The sequence below is a fragment of the Nelumbo lutea genome, chromosome 3 (genome assembly GCF_056320005.1).
Source record: "Nelumbo lutea isolate HS-2025 chromosome 3, American lotus-T2T, whole genome shotgun sequence".
In the NCBI taxonomy this organism is placed as follows: domain Eukaryota; kingdom Viridiplantae; phylum Streptophyta; class Magnoliopsida; order Proteales; family Nelumbonaceae; genus Nelumbo; species Nelumbo lutea.
The window spans coordinates 5367813-5389317 of NC_142686.1; the positions used below are offsets into that span (position 1 = coordinate 5367813).

The 21505-nt window shown below is 34.9% G+C and overlaps 2 protein-coding genes, 1 long non-coding RNA gene, 1 other non-coding gene and 1 pseudogene across 8 annotated transcripts; 3 read left to right on the forward strand and 2 right to left on the reverse strand.

Moving 5' to 3' along the window:
* The first annotated feature begins 2568 nt into the window (after nt 1–2568).
* Nucleotides 2569–2641, forward strand: TRNAK-CUU (transfer RNA lysine (anticodon CUU)). Its single transcript has one exon. It is a non-coding gene; the product is annotated as a tRNA-Lys (tRNA).
* Nucleotides 2642–2803: 162 nt separating this feature from the next.
* On the reverse strand, nt 2804–3742 carry LOC148862531 (uncharacterized). The gene is made up of 2 exons (XR_016109578.1): nt 3225–3742; nt 2804–3053 (listed from the first exon to the last, which is right to left on the reverse strand). It is a non-coding gene; the product is annotated as an uncharacterized LOC148862531 (long non-coding RNA).
* Nucleotides 3217–3386, forward strand: LOC148862532 (U1 spliceosomal RNA; annotated as a pseudogene).
* Nucleotides 3743–3859: 117 nt separating the features above from the next.
* LOC148862533 (OVARIAN TUMOR DOMAIN-containing deubiquitinating enzyme 4-like) lies at nt 3860–9182 on the forward strand. Of its 5 annotated transcripts, none has more exons than XM_088976335.1 (7): nt 4001–4609; nt 4731–4987; nt 5979–6100; nt 7163–7203; nt 7299–7397; nt 7886–8047; nt 9010–9182. In XM_088976335.1, exons 2-7 carry the CDS (start codon nt 4873–4875, stop codon nt 9023–9025), a joined length of 555 nt encoding a protein of 184 aa, XP_088832461.1. In that variant the 5' UTR covers nt 4001–4609; nt 4731–4872; the 3' UTR covers nt 9026–9182. The 5 variants fall into 5 exon arrangements, with proteins under 5 accessions (XP_088832459.1, XP_088832461.1, XP_088832458.1 ...); XM_088976336.1 differs by having other exon boundaries at nt 4130–4579; XM_088976333.1 differs by lacking the exon at nt 4731–4987 and having other exon boundaries at nt 3860–4393.
* A 1730-nt stretch (nt 9183–10912) lies between these two features.
* Nucleotides 10913–16376, reverse strand: LOC148862534 (nucleolar protein 56-like). The gene is made up of 8 exons (XM_088976331.1): nt 15627–16376; nt 14582–14796; nt 14318–14475; nt 13733–13920; nt 13406–13658; nt 12698–12846; nt 12436–12570; nt 10913–11515 (listed from the first exon to the last, which is right to left on the reverse strand). Exons 1-8 carry the CDS (start codon nt 15829–15831, stop codon nt 11148–11150), a joined length of 1671 nt encoding a protein of 556 aa, XP_088832457.1. The 5' UTR covers nt 15832–16376; the 3' UTR covers nt 10913–11147.
* Between the last annotated feature and the right edge of the window lie 5129 nt (nt 16377–21505).

Below are 21505 nucleotides of genomic sequence, written 5' to 3' on the forward strand. Positions count from 1 at the left end.
TTCAAGAAATTAACTGGGTTTGTGGGCTGGGTTCATTCAAATGTCAACCCGAGCCCGCCCAATTGCGCTTTGCCTGCATAATTCTCCACGTCTCAACCATAGAAAGTGACCACGGCACCACGCACCTTAAGGGTGCAAATCGGGGCCCTCTTTAGCATTTTACGCTAGGGGTGCAACTTAGGCGGGCCCAGCTCGAGCCCAAACCGGCTCAATTCGGAATTTTACACTGATTGGGCTTGGATTTTTGGTCCTTGGGCCTAGCCCTTAGGTAGCCTGAACCCTGTCCAAATATGTATATATATATATATGTAATTTTAGAATGAGTTTATTGACCAACCCAAGTGCATCAAATTACGGGGTGGGTTGGGCTTGGATTGGAAAAATTGGGCTTGACCTCGGGATCGGGCCTTAAGCCTAAATTTTAGGGTCAGGCCTGGGTTGACCATAAACCCATCCCAACCCGCCCGACTTGCACCCCTTATTTTACACTACATCTGGCTCAGGTTGGGCCCATTCAAAATTTTGACAAAAGGGACACCCAAACATTGTCCAAGTTGTCTTCCATTCGTTAGTTTGATAATAGAAACTTAGAAAGTAATGACTTCTTACTAGGCATTGTTTGCTTTTTAAGAAGTCAATTATTTTTCAGTTAAGTCCATGTTTGGGAGTGCTTATTTGTGCCATTAAGCACCTATTCGTATTTGGGAAATAAACCTGAAACAAGTGTTTATTTTTTAAACCTAAACTTCTAGCTTTTTTAAAGTGTTTATACAATAAGTACTTATTCAACATTTTTCTTCTAAAATTATCCCTAGTTGAATTTTTAAATACCACTTATAAAATTATCCCTAGTTAAATTTTATAAAATGTACTTTTATGAAAGCATTTTTATAAAAGTACTTTTATGAAAGCACTTTTGCAAAAGCACTTTTATGAAAGCACTTTTGCAAAAGCACTTTTATAAAAGTGTTTTTATAAAAGTTTCGTAAAAGTGCTTTCATAAAAGTATTTTTATAAAAGTAATTTAATAAAAGTGCTCTCAAACGGTATATTTTGAAAAATTGAAAGAAAATAAAGGACAAAATAGTCACAAATGCTTACTTAAGTGCTTATTAGAGAAAAAGACTACCAAATGCCCAATAAGTGCTTATTTTAAAAAATAAGCACTTGAAAAAGTTGGGTGCCAAATGCAAAAAAGTGCTTATTTGAATAAGCACTTGTTTTTAAGCATTTATTCAATAAACACTTATTTTTAACTTAAGCACTCCCAAACATGACCTAAATATATTTAAAAACACTTACCCAGATAAGGGTGTATTTACCTATGCTCTTTTGAACAAAAAAGTGTTTCCCTAAGTAAGTTAAAGTGTAAAATAATGATCTTTTTTATCCATAAAATGTCATTATTATGAGGCGCAATTTCATCCCATTACATTTTCTCAACTTTTTCTCTAAGTGGCAAAGTTACTTAACTACAACTACAAAATCTTTATTCCAAGGAAAAGTAATTACCATGGGATTCACAGGATGGAATTGTTGGTCGACAGGAACTATAGTTTTATTGACCAACTTTCGCCATTCCATTTACCAAAAACTCAATGGAGCTTAAATGTTATAATTATTTTTCCCTCTTCCCCCAATTGCAGAGAGAAAGTGACAACAAACGACCACAGCCCTTAGTTTGGTATTAAGAATAATTAAAATCATAAACAATGGACCTTTCTTCTAAACCGAACTAGTCTTTTAGTTTTTGAAAAATCATAAACCGAAATTGATTGAAACCAGTTGGTTCACTGGTTCGTCATATTTTTTAGATTAATTTAATCAGTTCGGTTTGATTTTTTGGTTTTTGACAAACACCCTTAATTAAAACAATATTCGTTAAAATATTCAACAAATTTTAAGAAAAGTTAGATTTATTTAGTATGCATATACGTATATCAATTTTTGGTCTGGGCTGGTTGACCAATCCAAATTCGGAGCCCAACCCAAGTGATTCAAATTTTAGTGTGAATTAGGTTTATGTTAAATAGTTTAGCCTTGACCTTAGCCCTATGCCAGGCTTGGGTTTTAAAGATGGATTGACCTAAAACGGTTTAGACCATTTTTCACTCTTAATTATAAACAAACAGGGTGTTTGGTTCCATTTACGTTTATTAATGGTATCACATAGGCACCATTGCAGCATTTTCTCTCTCTTACTCTTTTGCATACATTGAAAACGTAAAAGGTGAACTTTGGTTTATGTGCATGTCAGCCGTTTGTAAAAGTTATCTTTTGAAACTTTCACAAACCAGGCGTTTATTCACTATTACACTAAAGTGGCGCCTAATTGTCATAAATGGCTGCAATTATTGCATTTCTCGATTTTACCAACAAATAAAATACAAATGTTTATTACGGAACCAAAGACATTGAAACATTAGTTGTACCCTACCAAGAATGTAAGAGGGTTCTTTAAATAAGGATGATCATTTTTAGCCCAGTCCAGCTTAATATAATCTCTTTTGTTTGGATATTGTTTTGACTTTTAACTATATATAGGTTCTTAAGAAAAGAATTCGTAAAGCCCGTCTAGCTCAGTCGGTAGAGCGCAAGGCTCTTAACCTTGTGGTCGTGGGTTCGAGCCCCACGGTGGGCGCAACTTTTTTGATAAATTGATAACTGAACATCCGTTGACCTAGTTGTTAGATTTAATTGGAACTATTTATGCATTGTTAGAAGCTTTCATTTTTTAAATTTTACTATTTAGTCTTTACTCTTTGAATTGTTAAATGTTTAAATTTTTATTTATATTTAGAATTTAATATTAATTTCTTTAATTTTGACATTTTTCATGTATTTATTCTTTATTTTTTGAAATGTTAATTATTTTTAAGATGATCCAAATTTACCCATTGATCAAACCTAACCCAAACATTTAGGGTTAGGGTCTAGCATTTGGCAACCCAACCCAAATTTCAATCCGACCCAAAATCAACCGAAACTGTATTGACCGAATCCGAATCCGCCACACCAAACCCAATTGCCAGGTCGTAATGCATCAACCAACCCTGATCAACAAGCGTACCTGATTAGCAAATAAGGAATAGAGCAGAACTGAATCAACTGATTAGTGTTTAGTAGTCGGGATAGCCTCATTCCCACATAGGGCAAGGACTCGAGAGAAGATGAAGCAGGATATTAGAAATAGAGATAGAGCGGAGGTTTCAAATTATACTTACCTGCACGAGGTCGACGTCGACGGGTGATGAAGAAGGCCCATGGCCTAGGTTAGTGGCCTCTATTGCACTTGGGATGAACGCTCGACTAAGGTCTTCCCAAGCGGTGGACTCTACGTCATAATTTGTGATAGTTGGGGCACACGCATTCGCGCGGCCTTCCAGTTTTCAGTTCAGAATGTCTTCATTTTGGTTGTGCAATGGCAATTATCCTGTCTGATCTCCCAGCTTTCTTTCAGGTTTATTAATCATTTCTTCTTCCTCTTAATTCTCAATTGCCATACCAATGGTCGAATGTGGGGATCAAGAAAATTCAATCCGGCCGCGAACAACAGTAACCCACCGATCATCTCCGGGAACTTGCCTGCCCTGATATCGAATTTCCTAAAAGCTGAAACTTTGGTTGTCCACGAAGTAGAGGTCAATATTTGGAGGGAGCCTCCGTTATCCGAGAAAGAGAGAGGAGGAGCCTGGTTCCCGTCGGGGAGGAGAATCTACATTTATCAGAATTCGCCTTCTCCGGCCTAAAATTGGTGTGGTGGACCTTTGATTCAATGGTTGGGTGCGAAAAAACTGCTGCTCCTCTTAGAAGGGAGGAAATGCTCCTTTTTCATGGTAGGATCCGGCCTGTTTCTCATGAATTCGTAGAGCTTTGCCACGTGTTGACTACTCTCCACTCACTCGTCTTTTTCATGAATTTGTTTGTTGGTCTTGTTTGACTTCACACTCACTTTCGTCCCTTCTTTTTATATACTGTTGCAACGGTGAATGATGAAACCACGTCACTCATGAAGAGTTGTGAGATTTTATCCCTACCAACGAGTCACTACAAACAATGCCTCCAAGTCCAACCATCCAACGTTATCTATCTCCGATCATCTCAAATATGATATCTTCGTACCGCATTCGTACATCCTGCGAGTGAGAATTTGGTATGACCGTGTCATGTGAGAGTAACAGAACGAGTCATATCCGAGTCGATAATCTTTCAACTCAGCATCAAAATTGATCCTCCCGCGACAAACAGCGCCATTTCTACCGAGTAGCGCCATTTCGCGCCGGAAAACAGAAGGAATCCGATTCTTCAGCTCTTAGCATTTGCACCACTTCCACCATTACTCAGAAGGATTCCATGGGTTCTCTTATTGCGTTTCGACTGAGACACATGGACAGTTAAGCTTCAATTCGGGGTCTAGGGCTCATAAATATGATTACCTCTCGAATTTCCTCCTCTTCTTCTTGTTTTTTATTTATTTTGGGCAACGAAGAGAGAAAACTTATTAGGGCTAAGGACTGCATAGATATGGTGGTACATACTATAGTTTTCTGAACCATGTCGAGTCTGGTTGCTCCCTTCGGTAACAATCCTCCTCAACTTCGAACGATTCGTATGTTAGATTTCGTTTTTCTTCTCTTTATTTTCCATTTTTCCCCAATCCACCGGATGTAGAAGTAGTTACTTTCTTAATGTTGTTCGAAATGAATCCTTTTCCTCTCTCCCTGGTACAGTCGGGAGACGTTGATCACAAGCAGCATATGTTGTTACTTCATTCATTGGAAGGATGTTTCTTGCTGAGTCTGTTTCCTTTCAGATACGTTTCTTGCAATTGCTGTATTTCTGTTCTGATCAATAATATGCTGGTTCTTTTTTATGTTGTTTTTATTCTTTAAAATTATACTTCTCATTTTTGTTTTCTCCGTTCTTTGGTTTCGAGGTTTCTATTTGAGATCCAATTTATCAGTTATCTGTATGGATTCTGGCCTAGGTTCGTTAGTTCCTCTTCTCGTGAGTTTTTTTCGTTTTTTCTTTTCTTTTTTCCTTTTAGCTGTTAAGGAATATATGTTCTGAATATATTTGTCGACTGGTTCCTTTGAAAATTGGATTCGAATGAAATTAGAGCTATAAATTCTCATGGCTGGTTTCTACAATATTTTGATGTACTTCAGGAAATAGTTTGTAATTCTGGCGTTTTGTTTGTTTGTAAGTTGGGTTGGGCTTCTTTTTCAATATCTTCTGCCTGTGTTATATTCTATTTGTTTTTCTTTTCTATTTATTATGAAGATTGTTTGGTATTGGTTTTTCTTCTCAGAAGATTATTTCATTTTCTGATAACCAGCCAATAGAAACAAGTATTGATGGTCCTCTGAGCTTCAATGAACTATTACCATGTTCTGTTTTCCAGTGTGAGAACCATCAATTTTGTATTCCTCTAATTGAACAGCATATGAATCAAATAAACCCCATAAAAAATTGCAAAGCTACAAGGATCTAGATCTCTCATTTTCTCAACTAACAACATAGGGAAAACAGGGAAGATCACCATCATCATCCAAAACTTATCCCAATTATATGGGTCGGCCGGAAATCCGGTGTATCTATAATATTCAATGTGGAGAAGGTTTTTATAGCATAGTAAATCTTATATTCAGTTACTGAAAAGATATACCTAGTGAACTTTCCTTGGAGACCCATGCTTCAATCAGGACCCTCCATTTGATCAGTTAGAAATTTACCCCTACTTACCTTGGCATCTGCCAGCTTCTTAATGCTTTCCCACCAGAAAATAGGCTATATTAATAAGGGATAATGCCAATTTAATACATATAATTTTGACATGTCATAATTCAGTTATACTAATAGATCTGAGTTGCTTAATTGTTGTTCTATTTGTTTCACTAAACCTTTATTTTTCTATCCTAAAGTTGAAGGTTGTTTCTGAACCTTTGCCTTGTAATTGTGGATTGATATGCTGCCAGGTATACCGGGGGATGGAAGATGTTTGTTCCGTTCAGTGGCTCATGGAGCTTGCTTGAGAGCAGGAAAGCCATCTCCAAGTGAGAATCATCAGAAGGAATTAGCAGATGAACTCAGGGCTAAGGTTTGCAGTGGAATCTTTTTTTTTTTTCAATTCTCATTTGGTAGAACTATAGCCACAGAAGTGCAGTTTGTAAACTGTCTAATGTGTAGCCATCTGCTGTTTGTCAGTGTAAGACAAAGGAAAATAACCCATTGCATTGATGCGGAGCTTGGAGGTTTTTATTTGCAGTTGATTGGTAATAAAATGCTTATTAGGAGGGAAAATATATATAGAAAATTATGGCAGGTCCAGAATGCATCTGATTGACCAAAACAACAGATACGACACCAAAAGGATAAGACTCTTTGTATAACAGTTACATATCCATTCATTGATAGGGGAAATATTACTACTTGCAGTATTAACTAGGACAACTAAGCATGAGCTAGGTTGACTATTGACTGATATCTTACAACTCGACCCGGAGGTAAACTAGGTTTTTTGGGTGATGGTATGCTTAGGTTGAAGAAAGAAAGAAAAAAAATTTGTTTTTGGGGGGGAAGGGATTGTGTTGACTTACAACCACTGTCATCTCTGTTGCCATTGCTGTGGATGTTGCCATCTCCGAGCCTCTAAGTTCCAATTAAGCTACTGATTCTGTGGGGCTGGAATAAAATGATAAATTAGTGAAAACTGTTTTCCTTAAACCATTAATGTGTTGGAACTTGGAAACACAAACAGCATAACTTGTTCCTTTTCCTATAACAAATTAAAGAAATTAGGAGATTGCATACATTTCTAACCAACTCGCCTTCCATGAAACATGTGACCTAATTGATCAAATGGACAAGGCTTTTAAGAATTTGGCATTGTTTGAAGTCTGCCTACCATTATTTTTTATTTTTTTGTTTTCTTTTCACCAGAAAAGCTTTTTTAATTTTCAATCTATGGCCTGTTCATTCAGTTAGTTCTATGGGTGAATTATAAATTGAGCCCACAATTCTATGAACATGGATATGGTTTTAGTTGTTTCTTTACGTTTTTGAGCTGTTCATTGCTCCAAATTTGATTATTGTTATTAATGTTGAATGAACTTCATTTTCTTTTGACCTTTCTTCTGGTTAAATTTCAACTGACTGACAGGTTGTAGATGAATTCATTAAAAGACGTGCAGACACTGAATGGTCAGTTTTCTTCCATGAGCCTTGATGCTAATTCTAGTGAAGCTCTATTTAGCACTTCTACAGTATCTCTGGAAGTAACTTTTATATATTTACAGGTTTCTTGAAGATGATTTTGATACATATGTTGCACAGATGAGACAGCCTCACATTTGGGGAGGAGAACCTGAGCTCCTCATGTCTTCCCACGTGCTACAGTATGCCATAATTCTTCAATCTCAACTTCTTTCTCCATTGCCAGGTTTTTATTCTTCTGAAGGGTTACACTTTGGCATCCCTGTCTAATGCAAATCATTCTTGATGTGCATCGTTGTAGTATATGTGGCTTCCTACACACACAATCTTGACATTCAATTGATGCACTACCTCGAGTAGTTCTTTGCTCAAACCTTTGCTGTTCATGATCATAATCATCCAGCCAATAGATGAAACATTTGAAGGTCCAAAACCATACAGCTGACAGCTGGTCAATGTACCGGGTTTAATGGAAATCAATGTTTCTAAGTTAATGGTGTTTCTCACTGTTCAAACCATCTTGGGTGGGGTGGGGATTTTGATGGGCACATGGCAGGAAGCTTTTTATCAGGCTAGGATACATTCAACCGCCCGGTATATTTTGTAGCTTCTTTGAATTGATATTATTCATATACAAATTTTCTGGTTGGCATACAATTTTTGATTGCAGGATTCCCGTTACTGTTTATTTTCGGGATAGGAATTCAGGTAACCTCAAAATTATAGCAGAATATGGTCAAGAGTATGGCAAGGAGAACCCCATCCGTGTCCTTTATCATGGTTATGGACACTACGATGTTTTGCAGGGCTCTTCTGGTGAACAAGTTAAGATGTAAGATTTCGATAAACTTTATCAGTATGCCTTCTGCAAGGTTAGAGCTGTCAATGGGTTGGTTCTACCCGATAGAACCAAACCAACCGAACTGATTACATCAGTTCTGATTCTGTGGTTTGTGTCCCAAGTAATAATTGGGTTAGGACTGGTTCTAACCATTCCAAGCCAATTATATAGTTAATAATATGTGTGTGTGTGTGTGTGTATTCTCCTGATTTTCTTATAATTTTTGTTATATTTTGTCTAAAAGGTAAATTTCATAGAAAATAAAATAATTTTGGTTAAAAAACTTGGTTTATTATCACCAATGAAGTTCCAAGTTGTTATTATCATAGGTAATTATAGATGTCAAGGATAATCAAGTCAGACCCGATTATCCTGATTAATAACTGGTCCAGTTCTGGGTCTATATTATAAAACCAATTAATAATTCGTTCAGGACCAGACTCTACACATTGACAGCTCTATGCAAGGTAAGTTTTAAGGCAACAGAAACATACGAATGCTGCATATATGTGTAGTATGTTTTTGCCTTAAAACGTTGGAGGGAAGTTGGGACTTCGGGTGTGAGAAAGCCAAGTTTTCTGATTATATATGCATACCTGTATTTGGGAAGTGGTGCCGTTGTATTGTATCATGATTCATGATAATGAAGTAAAAGAGGGGATTGCTTTTAAGTTGAAGCCTTATATCATATTTGTACTTGTAGCACATATTACAATAATCTTATCAGGCTATGGGCATTCTTGGTAGAATGTGCAGACTGCAGAGGGTATGATCCTTCTGTCTAGCCATGCCATTAGATTTTCAGAACTTGGCATGCATCCACAGCACTTGCATTTCTTAATCCATAAGATTCAGACCTTAGATTTCCCCCATTTTGAGTTATGACAGATTATTAAAAGCTTAGTAGAAAATGTTACTTAGGTCTTATAATGTATTTGTTCGGGTATTGGCAGGTACAAGAAAAGGTAGAACGTTGGCTTCAAGAAGAAAAGAAATGCTAGAAGGGATGGCTGCCAGCTAATCTTTTCAGACTTTATTGTCTTCAACTATGTACTTATGGAAATCTTTATGTAATAAATGTTAATCCTGCTTCTGATCTTAATAAAAGCTTTTAAATTATTAGCAATTCCTAATTCTTTTCACAATAACTGGTTATGTTAGGTTTGACATTATTTCTTTATCTAATTGCTTTTATTGTGCAAATAAAGATTGAATTAGATATAATCATATAAGTAAATTCAAAATTGATTTGATTAGATTTGAATTGAATCTTATCCATCGAATTTATTATATGTGGATTGCAATCGAATGTTGATGCATTAAACTAAAAATAATGAAAATATCATAATATCGTATATTATTTATTAATAAAGGGGTTCAACTATGAAACTGGAAAGACGTGATGCCAGAAGATAACCATTAACCAATCAATCGGTGGTATTTATAGAATTTCACATGGGTTTTGATTAGTCAAAGTTCGGCTATAATATATTTCTGGCAGACTGGCACCATACATTTACCCTCAATAAAATGAACAAAAAGGTTGATCGCAGATCATGGTCAAAGTTTTGTGATGCAAAATTTGTACTGCCCAACCGGTGCAAATAAGACATTTAAGTAGAAATTGATGGCAAATCATGGTTACGAAAATCAACCAGATGCAAAACTTGTATCTGGTTCAGATTTACACTGCAAAGGGAGGCATAGTTTCAAATAGTCTTTTTTTTTTTTTTAACCTTTGCAGTGAAGTTTTGTCCAGAAGAAAAGAGAAACCAGTTTGTGAGAGATAAAAGGAAGCTCATTCTATATCCATTGCATTTGCTTTGAAATCATTAAAAATTTTCATATATTTTTTCTTTGAAATCATTCTCGAACGGAATTTTTAGGTGGATAGCTTCTCAGCTTTATAACATTACAAGGAAATAAGCTTGAAACTGGGAATAAACAAAGGTGAAAATTGGTACTCTGGGCTAGTCTACCTAAACTTTTAAAATATGTCAATTTAGTCCCTGCCATTAGCAGTCTATCAGCTACCTCTATCATGTGATGACATGTGCAACTTCTTCCTCAAGAATCAAATATTGAACCAAAATAATGATGAACCCCATATGTGACACTGTTCATCATCATCCCTTAAGAGACGGACATTTATATAGTTGATAAAGAAAATCGGATGACATTCAAAGGACATTTGCATCTTTTCACATGCTATTTAATGGCAGTTAACGGTTCTTGTACTAAATTGGCTCATTTTGGAAGTTTAAGTACTGAATTGGCACGTTTTAAGCCCAAAGTATAGGGTACTAATCTTCAATTTTCCCTAATAAACAAATAAAAAAACACAAAGGGAAAACTGATGTTTAAGACTCGCTGTTTTGATTCTCTTGAATTGCTATTTGCTAATAAATCAAAGCGTTACTCTTGTTTATGGGACCACAGGACAAAGTGCGCTAGGCTTTCTAGCTTTTGGAGGCTCCCTCAATTTCAAGTTTTAACTCCAGGATCGTTCACTGTTATGATTCCTTTGAACTGCTAATAAACCAAAGCGACGCTCTTGTTTATGGGGCCACAGGACGAAGTGCGTTCTAGCTTTGGAGGGCCCCTCCCTCAATTTCAAGTTTTAACTCCATGATCGTTCATGCACTTCCGTTTGTATTTTGCATTTCAGAAAGGTTACGGATACTTCTCTACTTTTCACATCGACAAAATACAAGATGTAGTTTTTGCTATCAAATAACACCATCCGGAGGAAAAAAAGATTAAATGCTATTCTAGTATTCTATTAGTATGATGAAGCGTGAACAGAAGAGAGTTGAAAAAACTATCGGAGACATGTAACCGCCCAACTTGCTAAGATTTCAAAAGCCAATGAAGCACATTTTTTCAATTTCGATCAAAGGCAACATATACAAGGTACTCATTAGAAAATAATCCAGCAGATGTTCAGGAACTTTGCTCATAAATCCAATATAGAAACTCAGAAAAATGATGAATCAGCTATAGTAGCTTCCAATAGAAAAAATGCAAGTACCAATCAATACAGCTACGTTGACAAAAATTTCTACCTAAATTATGAAACTTTATCACAAACTCATTCTTCAGCCTCACCTTTCGACTTTTTCTTCTTCTTCTTCTTCTTGATTCCACTTGCACTTGAGATATCTTCTGTTTCTTCATCTTTGCTCTTCTTCTTGACCGTTCCATCCTGATTTGATTCAAACCCATTTAAACCATCCAAAATTTCCGGAGCCTGAGCATTATCTTGCTCCTGTGCTAGCTTACGCTTCTCCTTCTTCTTTTTCTTTTCTGTTTCTGGTGAAGCATCCCCATTTGCAACAGCCATTGCCTCATCCACCACCATGGCCTCACCATCCACAGTGGTCTCACTTTTAGATTTCTTCTTGCTTTTCTTAATAGAAACTTCAACAGTTCCATTTTCCTTATCCATCTTCTCACCATCTGCAAATATACTTGCAGTCAGGATAATGAAGTATCAACAAGAAATATTCAAGGAAATGAACTTATGAAAGATGATTTAGGTTCCAACAATAATTAAAATTAAAAAAAATATACCAGTTGTTACCAAGAGTATAAACAACAAATACTATCCACAAAAGGGCAATGACAGAAGTGGTGAGATGCATGGGATAGACCACATTAAGGTTTCCACCTAATGGTGCTTGCCAAACAACAATCTAGCAAGCCAATGGTCTAATTTGTCCCCCCTTTTGGGTGATCAAACTAAAATGCAGTTGGTCAGGAAAGACCAAACCATCATTTATCAAAAAAAAAGAAAGACCAAAGCATTGATCTATTGTCTATTGGACAGAAAAGCTATAGTCAGGCCATCACTTAATCTAAAACATTAAAAAATTATTTTCTTGAGAAAGGTAAGTAATAAATTGTAAAAATCCCTGTATAACAAGTTGCTGTACATGGTGAAGATACAAGGCTATTCACTTTACATTATGGAATCAGATGATGGCTGTTTACAAAAAGTGTCTTGATAAGTGTTGGTATTTCTTCCCCTAAACATCTTGTGTCTCACCAACCAGGAGAACACCTTCCCCATAATTCCATTAGTTACAACTTCTGTACTTTGTTGTCAAAATCCTGGTGTTCCTTCCACAAGGACCAACACTGATGCAGGTATTACTCCACATTCTACTTTCCTATGCTTACCCATGCCTCTCAAAGATTGTTCAAACCAATCACTATGGCTAGGAGGCACCCATCTATTCCCCACTCCACCCCCAATGCGGTGCAAAGCATATCATGAATGCATAATTCTCTTAAATCATCATTCCATCTGAACTTTGCATCCAATTCATTTTATGCATTAGCACTCCAATACATTCACCATCTTCTGACATACTCACCTTTGGTTTGAGTACTTTCAATAGCTGCTTTCATCACATCAACATTTTTGCGAGGTGCAACCCCCTTATCATAAAAGTCCAGCCTCTCTTCGACCTGCTCGCGGAGTTTCTCCCCAAAAATATTAGTGTTTATCTCTGTATGCACACGAACATAAATGGTTATCAAAAACACCATAGATCTATCCAAAAAAGCATATCCATTTAAAAAAACATGGAGAACAGAAACAAAGTGGTTATTTCTCAAACAATGAGGAAAAGTTACCTGAAAAACAATCAATACGAGATGCAATAGAACACTTATTTGCAAGATAACGAGCCATGCGACCTTTGTTCCTTGCAGATGCACGACCAATAAAAGATGAATGAAAGATCAGACCATACTTTGGGGTGTTTCCTCGGGTTTTCAGTGCTCTGAGACAAAATTGAAAATGGGAATTAAGAACGTAAAAATTTAACAGGTGAATCATTTGCAATAAATGAGACTGGCAGACAGGAATAGTTTGGAATTTCTATTTGAGAGATGGCACAAATGATATTACCCAAACTTTTGGGGTTTAACAAGGTGGAAGAAAGTACAAGCATGCAGTAAGAGGAGACACAGGTGGTGTTAGGTTGGCAAAAGCCAGCCTAAGCTAAGAGCTAATGGATGTCTAGCATCTTTGTACATAATCCATTCTTTTCCGTCTCAATAAAATTCTATTACAAATAAAAAATAAGGCAAAATACAGTTTTTGGATAAATCATGCGGTAAACTCTAACATTAAGCTGCCATGGAATTCTACCAAATACAGAGAAACTAATCCATGGTTCCAATGCAATTACTGATTGAATAACACTGTGAGATATGGAAACAAAAAAATCTGGCACTCTTTTGTTTCCAACATTGACAGCTGCTACTGTAGAGGATTGGTCATATTATTAAGGACACAGCATTCTCTATTGGGAATAAGTACAGGCACTAATAGGATACCTGAAGAGTGCTTTCTCAGCACCTAGTATCTGAAGTGTAGAAGAAGGGCACTTGGCCAAATTTGTGAGACTGCCAGCATGGGAAATTAAACGAGCCCCAACAATTTCACCAATCAGAGAAGTCAAATTTGGTGCAATGTCATTCATTTTAGTAACCAGATACTCATAGAGCTTCTTCCTGTACTCAGACAGATCCATAACCCTCTGGGCAAATTGCTGGACATTAATCAAGTCAATTGGGGATAAATCCTGTCCTGCAAAAATTTAAAAACACAGGATGAATAGAGAATGAGATGTGGCCTTACTATATAAAATAATGTCTATTTACCCATTGATGCTTTGGCTGCTTCAACAATCTCCTTTGCTTTGTCTTCATCCCCTAGTATCTCAGCTAAGCCTGGGATTTTGTCTTCAGACAATTCTGATTTGTCCTCTACAAATTTTGCAACTTTGGCATAAAGATAGTTGTCATTGACAATCTTCACTAATTCAGGAAAATGCCATGAGTACCACTCTCTGCACAACGGGGTGAATAAAAGATTTAAATAAAGAAAATAACAAATTTAACTTTTTATCCCAAGAAAAATAGAAGCAGAAAACAGGCAGACAATGCATAAGCTTTAATATGGAAATTAATATTTTCAATATCTTCCAAGTCAGACATCACTTTTATTTGAATTTACTAGGAATGCTCACAATATATTACATAAGAGAACTACAATGTTCTGGGGAATATGCCAAAGAAAAGGACAAATAAAATCTAGTTTGTCCTAATAGCAAACCATGAACTGGTGATGATGTCATTTGAAATATTAACAAATGATGGTGCAAAAAAAAAAACTTGATATATTAAAACAAAAGTAACTCATTACAATTCTAAGAAAAAAAATTGCAACAAAGAAGGATAACAAACCTGACTCGCATGGAAAAGGAGTTGATATCCTTATCAAGAGTATCAAGAAGGAAGATGGCCTGAATAACCATATTGTCAACCCTGTTCACATTGAACTTGACCTTTGCCCTGCTGTAACTGTGTCCCAAACCAAGTTGGGCCTTTTCCAAGTCACCAGGCTGCACAAATAGAATGTGTCTAGAAATATCAGAAAGTGAAATAATTCAGAAAACATAACACAATTTGTAATGAAGTAAAGGGAGAAAGTCCTAGAGCACGTCAAACCTTAAGGTCCTTGATAAACCTGTCAAAGTGCAATCGGACACTACGAAGAAGTTCAAGAACAAACTCATTACTTTGGCAAGGAATTTTAGTTATTTCAGAAATATGTGACCCAATCTTCGGTTCTGCAACTCCTAGTTTGAATTTAGCCTTTTTACCCTCCTTAATTTTTGGGAGATTGAGCTCTAAGAAGTTTCTTAGCTCGTCGGTCATAAGTCCTGAAAAACCCAACAAAAAACAAACCAGAAAACATCATAATTCTTTCAATAGGTAGCCAAGCTTATTGAAAGAAAGAGGGAAGGAATAACGTATGCACAAGGTACATAGAAATTAAATACACGAAATCAAACAAACAACTGTCTCGTTAACAAACCATCGACATCATAATTTCATGCAATTAATACCTAATAAACATCTTAATTTCCCAAAAAAAAAAAACGATAATCATCTCTCATATAATATAGCCCAGAAAGAGAACAAATTAATGAAATATAAGTCAGACCCAAATTTTTTCGGTTTATTACTTTTATGATCGAGATTGAGCTCATTGAGCTATCAGATTAGTCTCAGTGCTAAGTTATTTGAATCAAAGATGTCAAACAGAACAGAAAGTTAGAAAGATGGGCTTCTAAGTTCCAACCAATACATTAGTATGTTTTCAAAAATTCAAAAAGGTTGATCAAAAGAAAAACATGATGATTTGGAACCAAGCATTTCAAGGAAAATTTGGGACAATACGCGGAAATGTAATAAAAAACGAATTATGGTTGAGCATTGTATGTTATTGATGGTCGTGATTGAACATTGTGCACTCATAAACACTAACTTAAACCATATATGTGTGCGCGATGTCGAAAGCATGCAGTAACCATAAACCATGTCAACCTGAACCAACAGAATTATAGTTGTATTTGACCTTCAACCCACCCATCACCCCAAAACAAAAGAAAAGGAAGAAAGAAAGAAAGATGAAAGAAAATGACAAATTTAAAGACATTAAGTCATATATAAGAAGCTGAGCAATAACAAGAGGTGGCTCAATAACCACCTTCAGAAATAGCGTTGCATTGATTCAGAGCATCGAGTGCAGACTCGAATGGATGAAATGCTACGAGCTTGACTACTTTTCCAAACCGATTTAGATCCAATACAGAGTTCCGAACTGCTTCAGTGTTCTGTCCAATTTCATCGATGCCATGAGCCAGAAAAAGAGCGTACCCAGAGGAAGACTCGTAAAGTATGTACAACGCCATTAGATAACACAGCAGCGAAACCAACGATTTCGCAAGCGTTAAGGGTGTTAAAAATTCTTGCCTTTCCCACTCTCTGGCTCTATCTTGCTAGGGTTTTGGAAGAAGGTAGCCCCAATGGCATGTTGGGAGCCTTCGGGCGTTTAAACAGGGGTTTAGGGTTTTCTGTGAAGCGGATTTCTAGTCTATGGACTATGGCGCAATGCATTGAGGTCTGAAAACAGCGCACACGGGTGAAGGGTGACGGGACTCGTGTAGGGTAGGCCCCGTTTGGGAGACCTGAACTGAATATTCGTTTAAGCTGATTCAGCTGTTTTGAAGCGCTTCGTATAAGTTACTCAAATAGGCTGAAAACAGACAGCCCTTCCGGGAGTCCGGATCTTCTGCTAACGATTGCGTTTTTGAACATGATCTGATACTCCAAATCCGTCATGCTGCATTGCTGCATCTCAGATCTCCCAACTGCTATGAATCGGTTCGGTTAAGCTTTCTCAGAGGCTGAAAAACAAACATTCTTTTAAACGATTACTAATGGCTGACTTGGACTCTTCGAATTTTCCACCAAACATAATGTAAAGTAGGGGTGTTCACGGAACCGTGGTGTTCTTTTGTGAATTGAACCGACCTTATCGGTTTTTTTGAGTATTCGAGCTGAAATCGAACTGGGGACCGGTTAACCGTGGTTTGGTTTTTAGATTTTGTATTTATTCAAAAAAAAAAAAAAGAGATGTTATTCCTCGATTTGGGATTTTTTCCCATTAGGAAAGAAGAAGAGAGATGAAAGAGAAAACTGAGAGATGAGAAACTGAACTCAGAGGTCGTCAGTCGGAGCCCGAAGGTCGTCGGTTGAAGACTTGGAGGCCGTCGATCAATCTGGGAAAGAAGAAGACTAGAAAGATGAGAGAGAAACTGAGAAGTGAGAACTCAAACGTCGTCAATCGAAACCCAAAGGTCGTCAGTCGAAGGCTTGGAGGTCGTCGGTCAGTCTGGGGAAGAAGAAAACCAAAGAGATGAGAGATGGAGAAGTGAGAGTGAGAGAGAAGGGAAAGGTTGATTCGAACTAAATTCGAAGAGTGGAAAAAATAGAATGGAAGATTATAAAAGGTTTGCAAATACTATAAGAGAATGTGAGAATGCTGAGAAGCCTATTCGATTTTCAAAAATATAATATAAAATATATATCAATATACATATCCAGCTGGTTCGGTTAACCGCCATTTTTTTTAAGGTTAACCAAAAACCGAACCAAAATTATCAATATTTTGATAATATCAAACCGAAACTGAACCGGTCGGTTCAATTAACCAAGTTTTCAGTTTGATTTTTCGATTTATTTTACTCACCCCTAGACTACATGTGTGGGACCCACCTCAACAAGCAATGATTGTATTTCAACCCTCGCAACCAACCATGTAATTGTAGATTTTTTTGGGTAATAGTAGTTGTAGTTAATGTTAAAGTGGTTGAATCAAAAGACTTAGGGTTTGTTTGGTTCGTAGGCGTGGCTGGAATTGGAATTGGAATCACTTATTCCTGGTGTCTGTTTGGGTCAGCCCATAATCGGAATTGGATTCTTATTGTTGTTGTTTAGTTCAGCTAAAAGTTGGGATCATAATTAATCAAATTTGGGATAATTTGATTCAAAGTTGTATTGACTATCAGACTTTTGAAGTCCCTCGATAGTGTTAATCAAATGTATGAATTCATTTTTTTTTAGTGAGGTTGTGTTTGGTTGCAATGCAATTTTATTTGAACTAGTACATATGCATGTGAGTGCAAATTAAATATATATATATATATATATATATATATATATATATATATATATATATATATATATATATATATATATTATGACTTAATTTTGTTTTGGGTTTTACTCTATTATGCCTAGGGTCTTATTTTACTTCATTTGTACTGCAATCAAACAAAATGGGGTAAATTTTAAAATAAAAATAAATCATAATTTGCACTACCATGATTTTACTTCTATACAAATAAATTTGCATTACAACCAAACACAACCTAGGTCTCAATTTAGGAACAATGCAAATACAAAAATATTCATCGCAAAATTTCCAACATTAAACAGTAAAGATTAAATTATTTTTTGAAGCTAATCCATTAAAAGTGCCCAATCCTTTTAATGTTTTAGACACTGGGTTCTATGTTAAGACTTTTCATCAAGATATAATAACTCATAAAAATTATAATCATGAGATTTTGACAAAAGTTTTAGTATTGTATGTCAAATTGGCCCAACCCTCCATTTTTTCTGGCAATGTGATAATTATAGACTTAATTATCCAGTTGCAAGAGATAGGGCCCTATTTATTTAAGGTGCATGGTATCATGGGTGAGAGCTAAACCATTGTCTATATAGGTCAATAGGTCATTGAAATTTAAATTTTAAAATCGATTCAATTTCATCACAAAATAAAAATTAATACAAAATAATAGTTAAAATTAACATTATTATTGTATGACCTAAAATCATACAACATTCTTACTATATGAAACTGAATAGATGAGGAGAGAAGTCCACATACACCTTTCCTTAAAAATTCCATCAAGCTTGGTATATTTAATAAAAACAAAATAAAATTAATTGAAATGATACAATAATAAAATTACACTTAGGCCTCATATACATAACCCAAAAAAAAAAGGTTGAATAGAATTTGGACCACCTTAACTTAATTGGATATGTCATAAAGGTTCCTAAGTTCCTTCTTCAATTTCACTTACAAATTCTGTGCACCGGATAAGTCTCAACTAGTATTAGTATAAAGACACGTATTATACATGTGGGCAAGTAAAGGTAAAGATATAGTGTCAAATATAATCAAAATTCAATTTACAGGACATACACAACAACTAAGTAAAGTGTCCATTTTATAATAGTATAAATATAATTAAATGTAATAATTAAACCATGTGTATATTTTTGAAAACCGAACGAGTCATTAATTTTTTTTGAAAATATTACAATATTCCAAACAAAATCATTCAGTTAATGGTAGATTGGTTTAGTTTGTTCATTTCTCTAGTTTTTAAATAAAACATTATATATTATAAATAGATAATTATGTATATATAATACTAGTGGAATAGCCCGTGCGATGCACAGAGTATTTGATATTGATGGTGATGTATGGTTATACTTTTATATATCGGGCATAAATGAAAGTTTACAAACTGTTCAAATCCTATGAAAATTATTGGACATAAAAAAGACTATCCTCACAAGATGCCAATATTTAAATTTTATAATATGCATATAATGTTGGTTGCAAATGCATTAGATTGAAACATTCGTGCACCAAATCAATGATAAAATTACATTGAAGAACAATATTATATGTAGATATAGTACGTTCATCCCAATGTAACACAAAATTTATGTAGAATAGGAGATGCCACTCTTAACCAACCTATTGTTTTGTAATAACCTAAAACCTATGAAAATAATTACAATGGATGGTTAGAAGTAAATAAAGATATTATGCTAATTTATATAAGTAATCATTGAATAGCATAAGTCATTATCTAAGATGACTTTTAAATAACTTACATTTAAGCTTAAAAACATTTTCTTCTTACTTTTTAACTAAGAGGGGATAAAGAAATTAGTTTGAAGAAAAATTTATCAACCAACCACTAAAGTAACATGTATGCAAACACCTTTTAGGTATGTTGAGCACATCCACACATTTGTCCAAGAATAAAACAATCACACACATGATAACATACAGTCATAGTGGCCAAATGCCCTTAGAATACCTGGGCCTAATTGACAAACATGTCCAGGGCCCATATAATGAATTTTTTATATTTTCATTTTTCGTAATTTTTGGTTTTATTTGTTTTTTGTATTTTTCATCAATTTTTATTAATTTATACATTTTTTTGCATATTTCTTTATTTTGTTGTAATTTATATTATTTTTATTCACTTTCCTATGTTTTTTGTAATTATTTTGTATTTTGTATTTTTTTCTTTAATTTATGTTATTTTCTACATTTTATATCTTTATTTGTATGAAATGCATTTGTTATAGTTATATTTTTCTAGAATTTATGTATTATGTGAAAATTTAATAGGTTGGCCAGGCTGGGTTGTGTTATGCTAGGTTTGGGTTGAACCCAAATGGGTCATTAGTGGGTTGATGGGTCAGGTGGGTTGGGTTGAAGCTCATCCCAAACCTAAGCACCTAACCCACCCAATTTCTTTTTAGAAAAGATAATGTTTTTTTTTTTTTTGCCAACAACTATCATGCGCCTTCATATAGAATTGGGATGTCGGAATAACCAAAAAACTAAGGGGTAGAATTAGTATGAAAAAGTAGGGTATTTCGGCCACACTAACTAGATCATTCTCATTTTTTATATATGGTAGTGGATATAATTTTTTATCCTATTCTACAATTTTTGTTCATTTTTCTATAATTTATGGTTTTTCTTTATTTTTTCTTTAATTTTTATGTTTTTCTTTTTTTTGTAAATTTTATCTTTGTTTCTTTTTTTATAATTTATATTATTCTCTTCATTTTACGTGTTTTTTCATAATGATCTTGCAATGACATATATACAATGAGAAAAAATAGAAAGTTTAGGGTAAAGTTGGAAAGTAAAATCATGGCGTTTTGATCAAACCAATTGCTACATTCTTATTTTTTAGTATGGTACCGATATAGAAATTTCTATGATTTTATTTTTTTTTGTAAATTTTCTATGTATTTCTTTGTTTTTTTTGTAGTTTATATTGTTTTCTTCATTCTATGCTTTTCATAATAATATTGCAATGACAATATATACAATGGGGAAAAATAGAAAGTTGATGATAAGTAAAATTAGGGTGTTTTGACCAAACCACTTGCAACATTCTCATTTTTTTAGTATGGTATAGAAAATTTTATGTAAATTTACTGTGTATTTCTTTGTTTTTTTTTTTTTGTAATTTATATTCTTTTCTTCATTTCGAGGAGAAAGGTGCATAGGATAAGAGAGTCGCCATTTCTATTTCCTCATTCATACAGTAAAAGTAGGGAGAATGGATAAAGATATACACTATGTAGAGAGGGATTTAAAGGAGAGAATTGGGTTTTTAGAATTTATGTATTCTCTTAATGTGTGAATGATGACATTTGGCCTTTTGCCTCTTGCCAATTTGCTCATCAATGATGAGACTGTTATTTGCATATCTAACGGCTAGCATCATGATATAGTTTGATATTGATTCATTTATATTCATATTCGAATCGAACATCCATTTGATTTATATAAAAGAGTCCAAATTTACTACCAATAAAATGCATTCCAAACCCCCACGACCGTACCGAGTACAACCCCTACAGTATTACATTGGTAGGTTGTTAGATTATTGGATTGGCTTGATGACCGTTGAGAAAAAACACCATAAAACGAATCAATATAATGATAAGAGCATTTCATGATCCAAATTCAACTTATTATGTTAACAGACGATTGAAAAAAAAAAGGGAGAAAACTAAAAAAGAAGCTTCATTTAATCATCTAATCGATTGTTTCATGATGAAAAGAGCGAGGTTGAAAAAATCCATTCCTCCATCCAATTTAAATTTGTGGTGTGGGAAAACTATATGATACTTAAGATGTGTTGCCTCTAATCAATGAAGAGTTTTGTCAGGTAGGTGCTT

Excerpts from the sequence above, each read along its gene's own strand:
- LOC148862533 (XM_088976335.1), top strand. The coding sequence starts at position 4,873 with ATGTTGTTTTTATTCTTTAAAATTATACTTCTCATTTTTGTTTTCTCC. Across the intron at positions 6,101-7,162 it reads CAGATGAACTCAGGGCTAAG|GTTGTAGATGAATTCATTAA; the intron begins GTTTGCAGTGGA and ends ACTGACTGACAG. Across the intron at positions 7,204-7,298 it reads AGACGTGCAGACACTGAATG|GTTTCTTGAAGATGATTTTG; the intron begins GTCAGTTTTCTT and ends ATATATTTACAG.
- LOC148862534 (XM_088976331.1), bottom strand. The coding sequence starts at position 15,831 with ATGGCGTTGTACATACTTTACGAGTCTTCCTCTGGGTACGCTCTTTTT. Across the intron at positions 14,797-15,626 it reads ATGCAACGCTATTTCTGAAG|GACTTATGACCGACGAGCTA; the intron begins GTGGTTATTGAG and ends TGGGTTTTTCAG. Across the intron at positions 12,847-13,405 it reads GCTGAGAAAGCACTCTTCAG|AGCACTGAAAACCCGAGGAA; the intron begins GTATCCTATTAG and ends ATTTTGTCTCAG.